This window comes from Salmo salar, chromosome ssa02, assembly GCF_905237065.1.
Source record: "Salmo salar chromosome ssa02, Ssal_v3.1, whole genome shotgun sequence".
Classification (NCBI taxonomy): domain Eukaryota; kingdom Metazoa; phylum Chordata; class Actinopteri; order Salmoniformes; family Salmonidae; genus Salmo; species Salmo salar.
This window is the reverse complement of record NC_059443.1, coordinates 31,873,140-31,893,682: the sequence shown is the minus strand read 5'-3', so window position 1 is coordinate 31,893,682 and position 20,543 is coordinate 31,873,140. Positions and strand designations below refer to the sequence as shown.

The following is a 20,543-nucleotide window of genomic DNA, read 5'->3' as shown; positions in this document are numbered from 1 at the left end:
GCCGTGCGGTAACAGAGAGAACAGTCTATGACTTGGGTGGCTGAATTCTTTGACAATTTGTATGGCCTTCCTCTGACACCGCCTGGTATAGAGGTCCTGGATGGCAGTGAGCTCGGCCCCAGTAATGTACTGGGTTGTACGCACTACCCTCTGTTGCACCTTACGGTCGGATGCCAAGCACTTGCCGACCCTCTCAATGATGCAGCTGTATAATTGTTTGAGGATTTGAGGGCCCATGCCAAATTTGTTCAGCCTCCTGAGGGAGAAGTGTCGTAGTTGTGCCCCCTTCACAACTGTATTGGTGTGTTTGGACCATGATAGGTCCTTAGTGTGGTGGACACAGAGGAACTTGAAGCTCTCGACCCGCTCCACTACAGCCCAGTCAATGTGAATGAGGGCGTGCTCGCCCCTCCATTTCTTGTAGTCCACAATCAGCTCATTTGTCTTGCTGACGTTGAGGGAGAGGTTGTTGTCTCGGCACCACACTGCCAGGTCTCTGACCTCCTCACTATAGGCTGCGTTATCGTCGACGGTGATCAGGCCTACCAGTGTTGTGCCGTCGGCAATCTTAATTATGGTGTTGGAGTTGTGAGCGGCCCCTGAGGGGCCCCGTGTTGAGGGTCAGCGTGGTGGATGCGTTGTTGCCTACCCTCACCACCTGGGGACGGCCCATCAGGAAGTCCAGGATCCAGTTGCAGAGGAAGGTGTTCAGTCCCAGGGTCTTTAGCTTAGTGATGAGCTTGAAGGCACTATGGTCTTGAACGCTGAACTGTAGTCAATGAACAGCATTCTCACGTATTCTTAGCTCATCTGGTAGGCTTGCGTCACTAGGCAGCTCATGGCTGGGTTTCTCTTTGCAAGCCCTGTCACACCCGATGAGCGTCAGAGCTAGTATAGTAGGATTTGATCTTAGTCCTGAATTGATGCTTTGCTTGTTTGATGGTTTGTCGGAGGGCGTAGCAGGGTTTCTCATACGCATCCGGATTAGTGTCCCGTTCCTTGAAAGCGGCAGCTCTAGCCTTTAGCTCAGTGCGGATGTTGCCTGTAATCCATGGCTTCTGGTTGGGATATTGATAGAATCATTTGTATGTTTAAGATAATGACTAAAGTATTCCACCCTGAAACTGTATAACTGTGTGAAATGTGTTATAATCATAAGAATATAATCTGATGATGTGTGTAGCTTGGTTAGAATTATAACTAGGGCATTGTATTCTTTTGTAGCTATGCAAGCAGGGTGCAACTGTGAGGCGAGATAACTATGTATGGGGATAGTGGAAAAAATACTGCCTGCCTAAGCAGGGAGTAGCCTATGATAAGAAACTTGTGTGTGTGTGTGTGTGTGTGTGTGTGTGTGTGTGTGTGTGTGTGTGTGTGTGTGTGTGTGTGTGTGTGTGTGTGTGTGTGTGTGTATAAAAAGACTTGCTCTGCACTGGGGGGCAGAGCGCTCTCTGAATAAAGGACCTGATCTATTGCAGACTGGGACTTTGTCTAATTCTTCATTAGCCAGAGCCTTACAAACTCTGGGAATTGGTCAAAGCTTGAGTGATAGTTGAGTTCAACCATTGAGATAGCAAATTTCTCGTGACAGATATGTACGAACGGTCACTGTGGGGTGATGTCATCGATGCACTTATTAATGAATCTGGTGACGAATGTGGTAAACTCCTTAATGCCATCGGATGAATGCCAGAACATATTCCAGTTAGTGCTAGTGAAACAGTCCTGTAGCTTAGCATCCGCTTCATCGGACCACTTCCGTATTGAGCTGGTACTTCCTGTTTGAATTTTAGCTTGTAAGCAGGAATCAGGAGGATATAGTTATGGTCCGATTTACTAAATGGAGGGTGAGCTTTGTATGTGGAGTAAAGGTAATCTAGAGTTTTTCCGCCTCTAGTTGCACAGGTAACATGTTGGTAGAAATAAGGTAAGACGGATTTAATTTTTCCTGCATTAAATTCACTGGCCACTAGGAGCGCCGCCTCTGGGTGAGAATTTTCTTGTTTGCTTATGGCCCTATTCAGCTCGTTGAGTGCGGTCTTAGTGCCAGAATTGGTTTGTGGTGGTAAATAGAGGGCTATGAAAATTATAGATGAAAACTCTCTTGGTAAATAGTATGGTCTACAGCTTATCATGAGATATTCTAACCAATGCGAGCAGAACCTCGAGACTTCCTTAATATTAGGGATCGCACACTAACTCTTGTTAACAAAGAGACCCCCCCAAGTTTATCCCACGCTGCCGTTCTGTCCTGCCGATGTTTAGAAAAAAACAGCTAGATTTATATTTTCCATGTCCTTGTTCATCCACAACTCAGAGAAACAAAGGATATTACAGTTATTCAGATCACGTTGATAAGATAGTTATAAACGGAGCTCCTCCAGTTTATTCTCCAGTGATTGCACATTCGAGGGAAGAGGCGGTTTACACACTCGCCGATGTAGTCTCATCATAAGAAATGATGGCGGAAATATTATGTACAAAAAAAGTTAAGATCAGCGCAAAAAAACACACAAAATAGCACAATTGGTCAGGATCCCGTAAAACAGCTCCTATTCCCTCCAGCACCATAGACCTGGAAAAAAGCACTAGAAAATAAGAGGTATGGAATGGAGAGGAAGAGTAATGACTGAAAGTACAGTGGTTCTTCCTTTAACCTCTATGGGCTAGGCGGGACGAATTCGTCCCACCTACGTAACAGCCAGTCTAATCCAGTTGCGCGATTTTTGAATCGTTTGAAATAATATTACTTCAATTTCTCAAACATATGACTATTTTACAGCTATTTAAAGACAAGACTCTCGTTTATCTAACCACACTGTCCGATTTCAAAAAGGCTTTACAACGAAAGCAAAACATTAGATTATGTCAGGAGAGTGCCCAGCCAGAAATAATCAGACACCCATTTTTCAAGCTAGCATACAATGTCACATAAACCCAAAGCCACAGCTAAATGCAGCACTAACCTTTTATGATCTTCATCAGATGACACACCTAGGACATTATGTTATACAATACATGCATGACTGTTCAATCAAGTTCATATTTATATCAAAAAACAGCTTTTTACATTAGCATGTGACGTTCAGAACTAGCATACCCCCCGCAAACTTCCGGTGAATTTACTAACAATTTTACTAAATTACTCACGATAAACGTTCACAAAAAGCATAACAATTATTTTAAGAATTATAGATACATTACTCCTCTATGCACTCGATATGTCCGATTTTAAAATAGCTTTTCGGATGAAGCACATTTTGCAATATTCTAAGTACATAGCCCAGCCATCAAGGGCTAGCTATTTAGACACCCAGCACGTTTAGCCTTCACCAATATCAGATTTACTATTATAAAAGTTTGATTACCTTTTGTTGTCTTCGTCAGAATGCACTCCCAGGACTTCTACTTCAATAACAAATGTAGGTTTGGTCCCAAATAATCCATCTTTATATCCAAATAGCGTCGTTTTGTTCGAGCGTTCTAGACACTATCAGAATGGTAATCCACGGTCGTGCGCATGGCGCAGAACGTGACAAAAAATTTCTAAATATTCCATTACCGTACTTCGAAGCATGTCAACCGCTGTTTAAAATCAATTTTTATGCAATTTATCTCGTAGAAAAGCGATAATATTCCGACCGGGAATCTGCAATAAGCTAAACAGCCTAATGAATATACTCCACGGGGGCTAATCGCGCACGCGCCTCATTCAATGGTCCTCTGATCGGCCACTTGGATAAGGTGATAATCTGTTTCAGCCTGAGGCTGCCTTCAGGATTTTCCCGGCTTCTGAGAGCCTATTGGAGCCCTGGGAATTGTCACGTTACAGCTAAGATCCTTACTCTTCAATAAACAGATGCAAGACGCACGACTCCTTGTCAGACAGGCCACTTCCTGCATGAAACCTTGTCAGGTTTTTGCCTGCCATAGGAGTTCTGTTATACTCACTGACACCATTCAAACAGTTTTAGAAACTTTAGGGTGTTTTCTATCCAAACCTGAACAATAATATGCATATTCTAGCTTCTGAGTTGGTGTAGGAGGCAGTTAAAAATGGGCACATATTTTTTCCAAAATTCTCAATACTGCCCCCTAGCCCAAACAGGTTAAAAGTTGTGTCATACTCCAGCACACCTTGCGGGCTGCAGCAGAATTCAATGGCACGTTATTTAACCTCTATGGGCTAGGTGGGACGCTAGCGTGCCACCCGTGGTGCACTCCATCAACAGCAGGTGCATTTCAAGAGCGGCAAATTTGAATCCAAATAAATGTCAAAATTCAAATTTTTCAAACATACAACTATTTTACACCCTTTGAAAGATAAACATCTCCTTAATCTAACCACGTTTTACGATTTCAAAAAGGTTTTACGGCGAAAGCATAAATTTAGAGTATGTTAGGACAGTACATTTACAAGAGTTGTGTGTAATGTTTTGTCAAGTCAAAGACAGGGTCACCAAAACCATAAAACCAGCTAAAATGATGCACTAACCTTTTACAATCTCCATCAGATGACACTCCTAGGACATTATGTTAGACAATGCATGCATTTTTTGTTCTATCAAGTTCATATTTATATCCAAATACAGCGTTTTACTATGGCATTGATGTTGAGGAAATCGTTTCCCTCCAATAACCGGCAGTCAAGTCAGCGTCACAAATTAAATAATTAAAATTAGAAAACATTGGTAAAATATTATATTGTCATTTAAAGAATTATAGATTTACATCTCTTGAACGCAATCAACTTGCCAGATTTAAAAATAACCTTACTGGGAAATCACACTTTGCAATAATCTGAGCACTGCGCCCAGAAAAATACGCGTTGCGATACAGACTAGACGTCATGTTGGGGAGATCTAAAATCGAAAATACTATGTAAATAATCCATTACCTTTGATTCTCTTCATCAGATGTCACTTCCAGGTATCACAGGTCCATAACGAATGTAGTTTTGTTCAAAAAAGCTCATCATTTATGTCCAAAAATCTCCGTCTTGTTAGCACATGATCTGAGGCCAGCCGGACTTCTCGTCATGAACGAGGGGAAAAAATATATTTTCGTTCGTTCAAACATGTCAAACGTTGTATAGCATAAATCATTAGGGCCTTTTTTAACCAGAACATGAATAATATTCAAGGTGGACGAATGCATACTCTTTTATAACGTATTGGAACGAGGGTACCCAACATGAACTCGCGCGCCAGGTGTCTAATGGGACATCATCGTTCCATGGCTCTTGTTCGGTCAGATCTCCCTCCAGAAGACTCAAAACACTTTGTAAAGGCTGGTGACATCTAGTGGAAGCAATAGGAAGTGCCAAAATATTCCTCAGCCCCTGTGTTTTTCAATGGGATAGGTTTAAAGGTAATACAACACATCAGGTTTCCACTTCCTGTCAGAAAATGTCTCAGGGTTTTGCCTGCCAAATGAGTTCTGTTATACTCACAGACACCATTCAAACAGTTTTAGAAACTTTAGAGTGTTTTCTATCCATATATAATAAGTATATGCATATTCTAGTTACTGGGTAGGATTAGTAACCAGATTAAATCGGGTACATTTTTTTATCCAGACGTGCAAATGCTGCCCCCTAGCCCTAACAGGTTAAGTGTCAGCCATTGTTGCCATTTATGCTAGTTAGTGCCAGAGGGCATCTTTGAGAAGCATTTGACTTTTTTAATATTGGCTGTCCTCGAGAATTTAAAACTTTTTTGTAAGAATGGGATTGATTTTAAGAAATTTAGCTTAATTAATTTGATGAATATTATGGTGTTTCTATTCCAAGAAAAACGAAAAACTAAACCCTCAGGGTTTCCATTAGTAAAATATGGCGCTGTACAACGTGACCGGTCGGGAGTAGGCTACTGTACTAAGAGCAAAATAATCCTAACATTTCCACACCCTAATTGTAGGCTAGCCAATACCCAAACGGAGATTCAGTGAAAAAAAATTGAAAATCTAATTGATTTATCAACAAATTGGTTTTTCCAAGATGGCGTAGCAGTCAGACATCTTTGTCCTTCGTCTTGTAGTGTCCCATGTATATATATTTTTCTATATATTTTCTTCGCATATCTCTTTTCTATTTTTCTAAACCTCAACTTCAAAATACTCTCCTGCAACCCGCCTCACCCAATGTGGTGTGGATCAGTTTTTTCTAAAGTATATTTATTTACCTCGGAACCGGAATCCTCCAACAGAAGCTAGCCAGCTCACTAGCTACTAGCTAGTAGTCAGCTAACCACTGCTAGCGGTCATCAGCTAACCTTTAGCTCGGAAAGCTCTCGCCAGTTTGTACAACGTGACTCAAACCAGAGCATACCGGACTTATTTTTTCTCCATATCCCCGGATTCCTACCGCAAGCTCTGAACCTCTTCACCTGGATCATCGCAGCTAGCTAGCTGCAATCTGAGTGACTACTCCTGGCTAATGTCTGTCCCGAAGCAAGCACCAATTAGCCTGGAGCTAGCCCATGCTAGGCCCATTCTCCGGGCTAGCTGAAGAGGCCCATCAGACACTCCTGGGCTACAATAGCTGCTAGCCATAGCCCGCTAGCTGTCTAGAGCATATTGGACTGTTAGCTGAATAGATCCATCGGCCAATTTCTTGGGCCACTATACCTATTTTGCCAATTGGACATGGACCCCTCTGCTACTCGGAACCCTACTAATCTATCACGACTGGTCTATCGATGTCACCGCACGCGGAGGCTAAAACATACTTTCCTCCATCGCGACGTCCCTCTAAGGCCCTTCTGCTAGCTTGCTAGCCCCGGGCCTGCTAGCTGTCAGAATCGCCATGTCTCCAGCCAGCCCAACCACTCACTGGACCCCTATGATCACTCGGCTACGCATGCCTCTCCCTAATATCAATATGCCTTGTCCATTACTGTCCTGGTTAGTGATTGTTGTCTTATTTCACTGTAGAGCCTCTAGCTCTGCTCAATATGCCTTAACCAACCATTTAGTTCCACCTCCCACATATGCGATGACATCACCTGGTTTAAACCTCTCTAGAGAAAATATTTCTCTCATCCTTACTCAATGCCTAGGTTTACCTTCACTTTGTCTGTACATTATGCCTTGAATCTATTCTATCGCGCCCAGAAACCTGCTCCTTTTACTCTCTGTTCCTAACGTACAAGATGACCAGTTCGGATAGCCTTTAGCCGTACCCTTACCCTACTCCTCCTCTGTTCCTCTGGTGATGTAGAGGTTAATCCAGGTCCTGCAGTGCCTAGCTCCACTCCTACTCCCCAGGTGCTCTCATTTGTTTATTTCTGTAACCGCAAAAGCCTTGGTTTCATGCATGTTAACATTAGAAGCCTACTTCCTAAGTTTGTTTTATTCACTGCTTTAGCACACTCTGCCAACCCGGATGTCCTAGCCGTGTCTGAATCCTGGCTTAGGAAGACCTCCAAAAACCCTGAAACATCCATCCCTAACTATAACATTTTTCGACAAGATAGAACTGCCAAAGCCTGTTGCAATCTAGTCTTACTATCCAGGTCTGTACCCAAACAATTCAAGCTTCTACTTTTAAAAATCCACCTTTCCAGAAACAAGTCTCTCACTGTTGCCACTTGCTATAGACCACCCTCTGCCCCCAGCTGTGCCCTGGACACCATATGTGAATTGATTGCCCCCCATCTATCTTCAGAGCTCGTGCTGCTAGGTGACCTAAACTGTGACATGCTTAACCTGTTAGCGCTAGGGGGCAGTATTGACACGGCTGGATAAAAACGTACCCGATTTAATCTGGTTACTACTCCTGCCCAGTAACTAGAATATGCATATAATTATTGGCTTTGGATAGAAAACACTCCAAAGTTTCTAAAACTGTTTGAATGGTGTCTGTGAGTATAACAGAACTCAAATGGCAGGTCAAAACCTGAGAAGATTCTGTACAGGAAGTACCCTGTCTGACCATTTCTTGGCCTTCTTTGTCATCTCTATCCAAAACAAAGGATCTCTGCTGTTACGTGACACTTCCTACGGCTCCAATGGGCTCTCAGAAGGCGGCAAAAAGCTGAATCGTGGCTTTGCAGGCTCTGGCTGAAAAAAAGTAGCGCGTTTGGGTAGTGGCTGGTTACAGTACTGTGAGACTCAGGCGCGTGCCCGCGTCGACCGAATGCTTTGTTTTCTTTCCTCTGTTTACTTAAACGCAGATTCCCGGTCGGAATATTATCGCTTTTTTACGAGAAAAATTGCATAAAAATTGATTTTAAACAGCGGTTGACATGCTTCGAAGTACGGTAATGGAATATTTCGAACGCACGAACAAAACGCCGCTATTTGGATATAACGATGGATTATTTTGGACCAAACCAACATTTGTTATTGAAGTAGCAGTCCTGGGAGTGCATTCTGACGAAGACAACAAAGGTAATCAAACTTTTGTAATAGTAAATCGGAGTTTGGTCAGGGCTAAACTTGGTCGGTGTCTAAATGGCTAGCCGTGATGGCTGGGCTATCTACTGAGTATATTGCAAAATGTGCTTTCACCGAAAAGCTATTTTAAAATCGGACACCTCGATTGCACAAAGGAGTTCTGTATCTATAATTCTTAAAATAATTGTTATGTTTTTTGTGAACGTTTATCGTGAGTAATTTAGTAAATTCACCGGAGGTTTGCGGGGGTTATGCTAGTTCTGAACGTCACATGCTAATGTAAAAAGCTGGTTTTTGATATAAATATGAACTTGATTGAACAAAATATGCATGTATTGTATAACATAATGTCCTAGGTGTGTCATCTGATGAAGATCATCAAAGGTTAGTGCTGCATTTAGCTGTCTTCTGGGTTTTTGTGACATTATATGCTAGCTTGAAAAATGGGTGTCTGATTATTTCTGGCTGGGTACTCTGCTGACATAATCTAATGTTTTGCTTTCGTTGTAAAGCCTTTTTGAAATCGGACAGTGTGGTTAGATTAATGAGAGTCTTGTCTTTAAAATGCTGTAAAATAGTCATATGTTTGAGAAATTGAAGTAATAGCATTTCTAAGGTATTTGAAAATCGCGCCACTGGATTACACTGGCTGTTGCGTAGGTGGGACGAATTCGTCCCGCCTAGCCCAGAGAGGTTAACACCCCGGCCATCCTACAATCTAAACTTGATGCCCTCAATCTCACACAAATTATCAATGAACCTACCAGGTACAACCCCAAATCCGTAAACATGGGCACCCTCATAGATATCATCCTAACCAACTTGGCCTCCAAATACACCTCTGCTGTTTTCAATCAAGATCTCAGCGATCACTGCCTCATTGCCTGCATCCGTAATGGGTCTGCGATAAAACGACCACCCCTCATCACTGTCAAACGTTCCCTAAAACAGTTCAGCAAGCAGGCCTTTCTAATCGACCTGGCCCGGGTATCCTGGAAGGATATTGACCTCATCCCGTCAGTAGAGGATGTCTAGTTATTCTTTAACCTGTTAGGGCTAGGGGGCAGTATTGACACGGCTGGATAAAAAACGTACCCGATTTAATCTAGTTTCTACTCCTGCCCAGTAACTAGAATATGCATATAATTATTGGCTTTGGATAGAAAACACCCTAAAGTTTCTAAAACTGTTTGAATGGTGTCTGTGAGTATAACAGAACTCCTATGGCAGGCCAAAACCTGAGAAGATTTCAAGCAGGAAGTGGCCTGTCTGAGAAGTAGTGTTTCATCTTGGCTCTTTTTATTGAAGACTCAGGATCTGTGCAATAACGTGACACTTCCTACGTCTTCCATAGGGTCTCAGAGCCCGGGAAAAAGTTGAACGATATCGAGGCAGGCTCTAGCTGAAACACTTTATCGCTTTTGGCAAGTGGCCACTCAGAGTACTATGGGCTTAGGCGCGTGCCCGCTTCGACCGAATGCTTTCTTTTCCTTTGTCTGTTTATCTAAACGCAGATTCCCGGTCGGAATATTATCGCTTTTTTATGAGAAAAATGGCATAAAAATTGATTTTAAACAGCGGTTGACATGCTTCGAAGTACGGTAATGGAATATTTAGAATTCTTTTGTCACGAATTGCGCCATGCTCGTCACCCTTATTTACCCTTTAGGATAGTGTCTAGAACGCACGAACAAAACGCCGCTGTTTGGATATAACGATGGATTATTTTGGACCAAACCAACATTTGTTATTGAAGTAGAAGTCCTGGGAGTGCATTCTGACGAAGACAACAAAGGTAATAACATTTTTCTTATAGTAAATCTGACTTTGATGAGTGCTAAACTTGCTGGGTGTCTAAATAGCTAGCCCTGTGATGCCGGGCTATCTACTGAGAATATTGCAAAATGTGCTTTCACCGAAAAGCTATTTTAAAATCGGACATATCGAGTGCATAGAGGAGTTCTGTATCTATAATTCTTAAAATAATTGTTATGCTTTTTGTGAACGTTTATCGTGAGTAATTTAGTAAATTCACCGGCAGTGTTCGGTGGGAATGCTAGTCACATGCTAGTCACATGCTAATGTAAAAAGCTGTTTTTTGATATAAATATGAACTTGATTGAACAAAACATGCATGTATTGTATAACATAATGTCCTAGGGTTGTCATCTGATGAAGATCATCAAAGGTTAGTGCTACATTTAGCTGTGGTTTGGGTTTATGTGACATTATATGCTAGCTGATTATTTCTGGCTGGGTACTCTGCTGACATAATCTAATGTTTTGCTTTCGTTGTAAAGCCTTTTTGAAATCGGACAGTGTGGTTAGATTAACGAGTCTTATCTTTAAAATGGTGTAAAATAGTCATATTTTTGAAAAATTGAAGTAATATCATATCTAAGGTATTTGAATAACGCGCCACAGGATTCAACTGGCTGTTGAGTAGGTGGGACGCAAGCGTCCCACCTAGCCCATAGAGGTTAAAAGTGCCTTCCTTACCATCTTAAATAAGCATGCCCCATTCAACAAATGTAGAACCAGGAACAGACATAGCCCTTGGTTCTCTCCAGACCTGACTGCCCTTGACCAGCACAAAAAAACATCCTGTGGCGTTCTGCATTAGCATCGAATAGCCCCCGTGATATGCAACTTTTCAGGGAAGTTAGGAACCAATATACACAGGCAGTTAGGAAAGCTAAGGCTAGCTTTTTCAAGCAGAAATTTGCATCCTGTAACACAAACTCAAAAAAGTTCTACAGGGCTACACAATCTGGACTCTCTCTTTATAAAATTATCTGACGAAATTGTTGCAACCCCTATTACTAGCCTTTTCAACCTCTCTTTCGTATCGTCTGAGATTCCCAAAGATTGGAAAGCTGCCCCCGTCATCCCCCTCTTCAAAGGGGGAGACACTAGACTCAAACTGCTACAGACCTATATCTATCCTACCCTGCCTTTCTAAGGTCTTCGAAATCCAAGTTAACAAACAGATTACCGACCATTTCGAATCCCACCGTACCTTCTCCGCTATGCAATCTGGTTTCAGAGCTGGTCATGGGTGCACCTCAGCCATGCTCAAGGTCCTAAACGATATCATAACCGCCATCGATAAGAGACATTACTGTGCAGCCGTATCCATCGACCTGGCCAAGGCTTTCGAATCTGTCAATCATCAGATTCTTATCGGCAGACTCAACAGCCCTGGTTTATCAAATGATTGCATCACCTGGCTCACCAACTAGTTCTCAGACAGAGTTCAGTGTCAAATCGGAGGGCCTGTTGTCCAGACCTCTGGCAGTCTCTATGGGGGTGCCACAGGGTTCAATTCACGGGCCGACTCTCTTCTCTGTATACATCAATGATGTTGCTCTTGCTGCTGGTGATTCTCTGATCCACCTCTACGCAGACGACACCATTCTGTATACCTCTGGCCCTTCTTTGGACACTGTGTTAACTGACCTCCAGACATGCTTCAATGCCATACAACTCTCCTTCCGTGGCCTCCAACTGCTCTTAAATGCAAGTAGAACTAAATGCATTCTCTTCAACCGATCGCTGCCCGCACCTGCCTGCCCGTCCAGCATCCTACTCTGGATGGTTCTGACTTAGAATATGTGGACAACTACAAATACCTAGGTGTCTGGTTAGACTGTAAACTCTCCTTCCAGACTCACATTAAGCACCTCCAATCCAAAATTCAATCTAGAATCGGCTTCCTATTTCGCAACAAAGCATCCTTCAGTCATGCTGCCAAACATACACTCGTAAAGCTGACCGTCCTACCGATCCTCGACTTCGGCGATGTCATTTACAAAATAGCCTCCATCACTCTACTCAACAAATTGGATGCAGTCTATCACAGTGTCATCCGTTTTGTCACCAAAGCCCCATATACTACCCACCACTGCAACCTGTACGCTCTCGTTGGTTGGCCCTCGCTTCATACACGTCGCCAAACCCACTGGCTCCAGGTCATCTACAAGTCTCTGCTAGGTAAAGCCCCGCCTTATCTCAGCTCACTGGTCACCATAGCAGCACCCACCCGTAGCATGCGCTCCAGCAGGTATATCTCACTGGTCACCCCCAAAGCCAATTCTTCCTTTGGTTGTCTTTCCTTCCAGTTCTCTGCTGCCAATGATTGGAACAAACTGCAAAAATCACTGAAGCTGGAGACTCATATCTCCCTCACTAGCTTTAAGCACCAGCTGTCAGAGCAGCTCACAGATCACTGCACCTGTACATAGCCCTTCTGTAAATAGCCCATCCAACTACCTCATCCCCATACTGTATTTATTTATTTATCTTGCTCCTTTGCACCCCAGTATCTCTACTTGCACATTCATCTTCTGCACATCTACCATTCCTGTGTTTAATTGCTATATTGTAATTACTTCGCCACCATGGCCTATTTATTGCCTTACCTCCCTTATCCTACCTCATTTGCACACACTGTATATATAATTTTCCGATTGTATTGTTGACTGTATGTTTGTTTATTCCATGTGTAACTCTGTGTTGTTGTATGTGTCGAACTGCTTTGCTTTATCTTGGCCAGGTCGCAGTTGTAAATGAAAACTTGTTCTCAACTAGCCTACCTGGTTAAATTAAGGTGAAAAAAAAATAAAAAATGTCCCCATGCTGGTCTCAGAGCAGCGCGAAACGGTGCTGAAATAGTTGACCACATGTCATTCAATTATATTTATTCCCATAGTAATTCGTTATGGATCCATAACGAAATAAACATCTGCATTACAATTATAATGCAGGGTTAATAATAAATGTATATATTTGTAGGGCTTGATGCATTTTTTTGTTGGGGCAAATCTGGTTTTCGACACGGTAAGATGGACTCACTGATGGTTGAAGATGATGAGCGATCGGCAAAGGCAATCAACATCGCTCTAATCACAGTCAGAAGACAGTTGAAGAAACTTGTGTGGACCGGTCGGGATTAGGCCTAGGCTACTAAGTGACTACGAGTGAAGAGCAAAATGATCCTAACATTTTAAAATAAAAATCTGATTTATCAAGACCAGTCCCCATGCTCTGTCATTCATTGATATGTATTCCCTATAATCCTGCTGATAGTTGAAATAAACATCTGCATTTTGAAAGAGTATTTTTATCATTATTTTATTAAGGAAAGCATAAACACTGTACCATTTATGCTTGATCTGACATTTTGCGGTTGCATGAAGTTTGGAGTTAGAAATGTCAAACTTTAGAGTGGGGGGTTTTCACACCTACAGTAGCCGAGCTACTAGACTATCCTTTGTAATGGTTGAAGGGACTATTGTCCTGCTAATAGCCCATTCTAGAAACGTTGTTTGCAGAATTCACAGCCTGCTACGCTTGTTTTCTCTCCCTGTTTTTAGAGGGAGAGAAACCAAAATGACACCGCCCGGCCGGCCAAACCCTCCCCTAACCTGGACGATGGTGGGCCAATTGTGCGTCACCTCATGGGTCTCCCGGTCGCGGCCGGCACAGGTATCGAACCAGCATCTGTAGAAAATGCAGTGTCTTCAACCACTGCGCCTCTCGGGTGGCCCATTCCACAAAGTTTTTAATGCTGATCAATTGTCTTGCACAAAGTATCTAAAATTCTACTTAAACAGGACTCTTAAATTATTTAATTTAAATGTTAATTTTATAAAGCAGCCCGTGTGTAACGCCCTGGCCATAGAGAGGGGTTTTTGTTCTTTATTTTGGTTAGGCCAGGGTGTTACATTGGGTGGGCGTTCTATGTTCCTTTTTCTATGTTTTTGTATTTCTTTGTTTTGGGCCGTGTGTGTGGCGCTCCCAATCAGGCACAGCTGAAGCTCGTTGTTGCTTATTGGGAGTCACACATAAGGAGCATGTTTTTCCTTTGGGTTTTGTGGGTAATTGTTCTTGTTACTGTGTTAAATGTGACAGGACTGTTTTGGTTGTCTGTTTATTGTTTTGTATTGTATAGTGTCCGTTTGATCATTAAATATATGATGAACACTAACTCCGCTGCACCTTGGTCTCTCTCTTCAGACAGCCCTTACACCATGTAATCATCTGCCAGAGTAGCCACAATCGGCCTGAGCCCCAAGTAATACATTTGGGCCAGATAACTCACACCGGAATCGGCCCGAGCCTGATCATCATCAAGAGATATGCTGGACCCTATGTCAGAGAGGTGTTTTTGGGACCACATCGTGTCTATTGTCTTGCAAACAGCCCTTGTGAAAACATGTTTTCAAAAGGCCTCCAGGGCCGACAGAATTTCTTACTTTTTCCCCTTTCCACTTGCCTCTTCCATTTATTCCCATAGTAATTTGTTATGGTTTGCATTGCAAATGAGGGCATAAACTGGGTCAAGACGCCAGAAGAGTAAGTAGACCTTACTCATGTTGCCTACGGCAGGCCTATGGTATAGCTATAAATATTTTTTTTATCTCTACATGCAGGTCTCCTGATTTAAACCCGATTGAACTTGTTGCAACTAAAATGTTGTTGAAATAATCATCTGCATGTTTGCCTGGCATGGATTGTGACTCCATCTCGTTCCTCGCCCTCTTCAACTCCGCCAATCCCGCCTGACTCTACGCCAATGACGTGACTCTCCGCCAATAATTACATTTAGATGATTGGACGATTCTAAATGAATATCTAAGGGGCATTTTTCATTAGGGAAAATCTGTGACGATATCTAAGGGGCTTTTATAGAATTGTAATGCTGAGTTAATAATAATAATAATCGCTTTGTTTAAAAAATAATTATATTTTGGAAATGATTTAGTTTTAAATAACCGAAAGTGAGCAATTGCAATCTGAATAAATTGGAAAAAAGCCATTCTTGAACATGGGGTGAGACATTCTTACTAATTTGAAGATAAAACCAGTTTGTTATTAGAGAGAGAGAAACCAAAAGCCCACCGCGTCTATTTTTTTGAAAATCGTCAGTCCACATGTCAAGTGAAATTCCCACATTGTATTTACCCAAGTTCACCCTTAACTCCAGGACCACCAACATGTTGTTGCTGCCTGATGCAGGACTCTAGTGTCAGATGAGACTCTCAGACTGAAAACGCCTCCATTAATTGCCACAGTTTAGACTACCCATAGATCAGCGTTCTAACTCCCCTTGTAATTAGAGGTCGACCGATTAATCGGAATGGCTGATTAATTAGGGCCGATTTCAATTTTTCATAACAATCGGTAATCTGCATTTTTGGTCACCGATTATGGCCGATTACATTGCACTCCACGAGGAGAATAGGCTGACTACCTGTTATGCGAGTGCAGCAAGGAGCCAAGGTAAGGTGCTAGCTAACATTAAACTTATCTTATAAAAAACAATCAATCTTAACTTTATCACTAGTTAACAACACATGGTTGATGATATTACTAGTTTATCTAGCTTGTCCTGCGTTGCATATAATCGATGCGGTGCCTGTTAATTTATCATTGAATCACAGCCTACTTCGCCAAACGGGTGATTTAACAAGCGTATTCGCGAAAAAAGCACTGTCATTGCACCAATGTGTACCTAACCATAAACATCAATGACTTTCTTAAAATCAATACACAAGTATATATTTTTAAACATGCATATTTAGTTAATATTGCCTGCTAACATGAATTTATTTTAACTAGGAAAATTGTGTCACTTCTCTTGCGTTCTGTGCAAGCAGAGTCAGGGTATATGCAGCAGTTTGGGCTGCCTGGCTCGTTGCGAACTGTGTGAAGAACATTTCTTCCTAACAATGACCATAATTAATTTGCCAGAATTGTACAGAATTATGACATAACATTGAAGGTTGTGCAATGTAACAGCAATATTTAGACTTATGGATGCCACACGTTAGATAAAATACGGAACGGTTCCGTATTACACTGAAAGAATAAACGTTTTGTTTTCGAAACGATAGTTTCCAGATTTGACCATATTAATGACCTAGGGCTCGTATTTCTGTGTGTTATTATATTATAACTAAGTCTATGATTTGATAGAGCAGTCTGACTGAGCGGTGGTAGGCAGCAGCAGGCTCGTAAGCATTCATTCAAACAGCACTTTCCTGCATTTGCCGGCAGCTCTTCGCTGTGCTTCAAGCATTGCGCTGTTTATGACTTCAAGCCTATCAACTCCCGAGATTAGGCTGGCAATACTAAAGTACCTATTAGAACATCCAATAGTCAAAGGTATATGAAATACAAATAGTATAGAGAGAAATAGTCCTATAATAACAACAACCTAAAACTTCTTACCTGGGATATTGAAGACTCATGTTGAAAGGAACCACCAGCTTTCATATGTTCTGAGCAAGGAACTTAAACCTTTTTTACATGGTACATATTGCACTTTTACTTTCTTCTCCAACACTTTATTTTTGCATTATCCTCTTGACGGTCGCCTAGGATAGGGGGTGCTACAGCGATTTTTGAAAAAAATTCGTGCCCATTTTAAACGGCCTCCTACTCAAACTCAGAAGCTAGGATATGCATATAATTAATACTTGTGGATAGAAAACACCCTAAAGTTTCTAAAACTGTTTGAATGGTGTCTGAGTATAACAGAACTCATATGGCAGTCAAAACCCCGAGACAGATCGTAACAGGATGTGGAATTCTGAATTGCGGACTCAACTTCATCACTTTGCCTATAAATCACACCGTGAGCTATGGTTCATTGAGCACTTCCTATTGCTTCCACTAGATGTCCCCAGTCTTTACAAAGTGGTTTGAGTCTCCTACTGTGAAAACTGACAGAATGAGAGTCTGTGGAAAGTGGTCACATGGAGAGGGCCATCATCATTATGACGCCGGCGCGCCTGGCTACCCTCCCATTTCGAAACGTTTAGAAAGACAATGCAACCGTCCCCCTTGAATCTTATTGGAGCTCTGGTTGAAAAAGGCCCTAAAGATTTATGTTATACAATGTTTGACATGTTTGAACGAACTTAAATAATAAAAAAATGCATTTTGTTGAGAGAGAAGTCCCGCGGCCGACGGTACTTTTGGAGCAGCCTTCAGAACGCGCTAACAACAACAAGCTATTGGGACATAAAGGATTAACTTTTTCGAACGAAAATACATTTGTTGTGGACCTGGGATCCCTGGAAGTGCCTTCTGATGAAGATAATCAAAGGTAAGGGATTATTGACAATATTATACAAGAGTAGATTTGATATGCGATTGTTCCAAGATGGCGCTGACCTGTAACGGTAGCCTATTTTTCTGACTATCGCATCCCCTTTTATCGCAAAGTGTGATTACCCAGTAAAGTTATTTTTAAATCTGGCATTACAGGTGCTTTCAAGAGATGTTAATCTATAAATCTTAGAATGACAATATTACATTTTAAAAATGTTTTCGAATAGTAATTTAGTAAATTGTAGCGCTGTTTCACCGGATGCATTTGAGGGAAAATAGTTAGTCAACGTCACGCACCGATGTAAAATGTTGTTTTTATATATAAATATGAACTTTATCGAACAAAAGAATGCATGTATTGTGTAACATGATGTCCTAGGAGTGTCATCTGATGAAGATTGTCAAAGGTTAGTGCTGCATTTAGCTGTTTTTTGGTTATTTGTGATGCATGTGGTTGGTCGGAAAATGGCTATGTGGCTACTTTTACGATATACTCCTCTAACATAATCTAATGTTTTGCTTTTGCTGTAAAGCCTTTTTGAAATCGGACAACGTGGTTCGATTCAGGAGAGGTGTATCTATAAAACGATATACAATATTCCTATATTTGAAAATATATATATATTACATTTTGTAAAGAAAATGGCGATAGGATTTTTCGCTGGATGTTGATCCCGCATACGGGACGGAGCCCGTCCAGAGGTTATTTAAACCAAATTGAACATGTTCATTATTTATTTGAGACTAAATAGATTTTATTGATGTATTATATTAAGTTAAAATAAGTGTTCATTCAGTATTGTTGTAATTGTCATTATTACAAATAAATATATATATATATATATATATATATATATATAAAAATCGTCGGATTAATCGGTATCGGCTTTTTTTGGTCCTCCAATAATCGGTATCGGTATTGGCGTTGAAAAATCATAATCGGTCGACCTCTACTTGTAATAGTGTGGTGCAATGACAGAATGCCACCATCTACCACAAACGGTCACGGCATAAACTCGTAACTTTTAAAGGAAGAACCACTGTACGTAATCAGTGTGTAATGTGTTTCTGTAGTTTTATACAATCCCAACATGTTTATTTCACTAGAGGAAGAACAGACATGTGTCTTTATAGCGGCAGCCTCTGAATCACAAACAGAACAGCCAGCACAAATAGGCTACATTCACCATTCTCTACATTACAGATCGGAAACTGGTGTGTGTGTCTATGTGTGTGTGCGTGTGTGTGTGTGTATGTGTGGGTACAATGCCCATGGCTAAAGTCTCTCTGCCGCTCCTATAGCTTGTTTCATGTCTTTGCCGCTGGCAACAACAAAGCCTTAACTCTGGGCTGCTGTAATTCAGAACAATGACAACTAAGGAACAGCTTTATGTTTATTTGACATTTCTCTGTGTGGGAAGACTTGGTCTGCGTGTGTGTGAGGGGAGGTTTGCGTGTTTGTGCTTTTGTTTTTGTGTATCTTTGTTACCTGTCTGTGTGCGTGGTCATAGGAGTTGATATGGTTGTCATACTCCTGGTGTCTCAGGTACTGTTTTTCACACAGCTGACAGAAGAAACTCGACTTCCCATCATTCTCCACTGTACCTGCTGCACTCTCACCATGATCCTAGAGAGAGAGAGAGCGAAAGAGAGAGACAGAGGGACAGAGAGAGAAAATTAGTGGAGAGAGATAAAGAGAGAAGGGTTAGAAAGAGGGAAAGAGAGATGTTAGTTATGTTGTCACAGATGTCAACTCAAGATGTTCTGACCTCAGTGGTGTTTATGGAAAGCAGCTGTGTAGAGTGGGACAATTTCATCCTTCATAACACTACGTTAAACCTTCATAACGCTACGTTAGATCTTCATGTCACTATGTTAAAACAGACTTGTGTTGGTGTGGTTGATCTTGATCTAAGAGAGGAGACATGGGCTAGCCTAGGATAAAATAAAAAAATTCTCACCCATCCACCCCCACACCCAGTCATGCGTCTAGAGTGACTTGACGTGAGTGGGTTTCCTCAGCGGCCACCCCTTAGGACGCAAACCGCTGTCTATCAGTGTGTGTGTGGGTGTGTGGGTGGGTGGGGGTGTGTCAGCGTGTTCACGCTCTGCAGCAGAATGTAATTTCCCTGAGGCTAGGAGCTGCCAATAAACACTACTGAATCCTGCTCTACCCTGACATGATGGGAATTTAATTTGAGCCCCTCTCTTGCTTTCCCTCTCGCTCTGTGCCCCTTTCTCCATTTTGCCCATTCTGTCCCTCTGTTTCCCGCTCCTCTTCCCATTACCGCTGCCTGTTTCCTCTACACTTCCGCACCCGTCTCTGTTTCCCTCCCCTCTTCCCCCTCTTTCTTAATCTCTCTCATTTTCTTCTGTAAGCTCTAGGTCATACAGTGACAGACTCCATCGGCACCAATTTCTTCACTAATATGCTTGAGCCAAGGAAAAGAGAAAGGAGGGAGGGAGGGGTGGTGATGGAGGAGAACACAAAGGGAGGGAGGGAGTAGTAGAGAGGGGGTGTTTGTGTTCAGGTAATATTATAGCAGTGAAAATGTCAAAGTGACACTAAGCTTTAGAGGCTGGAACATGCAGAGTTATAAAAAGGTGTGTGTGTACTGTATGTGGGTGTATGTGTGTATTTTTGTGCACTTGTGAGTGTGTACACTTGCATGTTTGTGTGTGTGAGTGAGTGTGAGCATATACAGTTGTGTGTGTGTGTGTGTGTGTGTGTGTGTGTGTGTGGAGCGTGAAAGCCCTCAGAAGAGAGAAATTATGATTATATTTTTATGAGTCTGTGCTTTGGAAGGTAATCACTAAGCATATGGCCACACTCTGGAAAGTCAAATCACCTCTTTCTAGGCTGTTTTGACATTTCACCCTCTTCCTCTGAGCTAGGCATCTCTCCCAAGTGGAACATCAGCAGAAATGGGTCCATCGAAGTGATTGAGCAAATCTGGCCACATAATAATATGGTGATAGAACTTGAACAGAAATAACTTCAAGGTGGTTTGGGGCTTTAACATCTG

General features: G+C 41.9%; 1 protein-coding gene across 1 annotated transcript in view; it reads right to left on the bottom strand.

Annotated features, from left to right (window-relative positions):
- Positions 1 to 20,543, bottom strand: part of LOC106579994 (G patch domain-containing protein 8) — a 72,392-nt gene that overhangs the window by 15,986 nt on the left and 35,863 nt on the right. Inside the window, exon 2 of the mRNA XM_014160507.2 lies at positions 19,007 to 19,144. Within this exon, the coding sequence (XP_014015982.1) occupies positions 19,007 to 19,144 (138 nt within the window). The remainder of the gene's footprint in view (positions 1 to 19,006; positions 19,145 to 20,543) is intronic.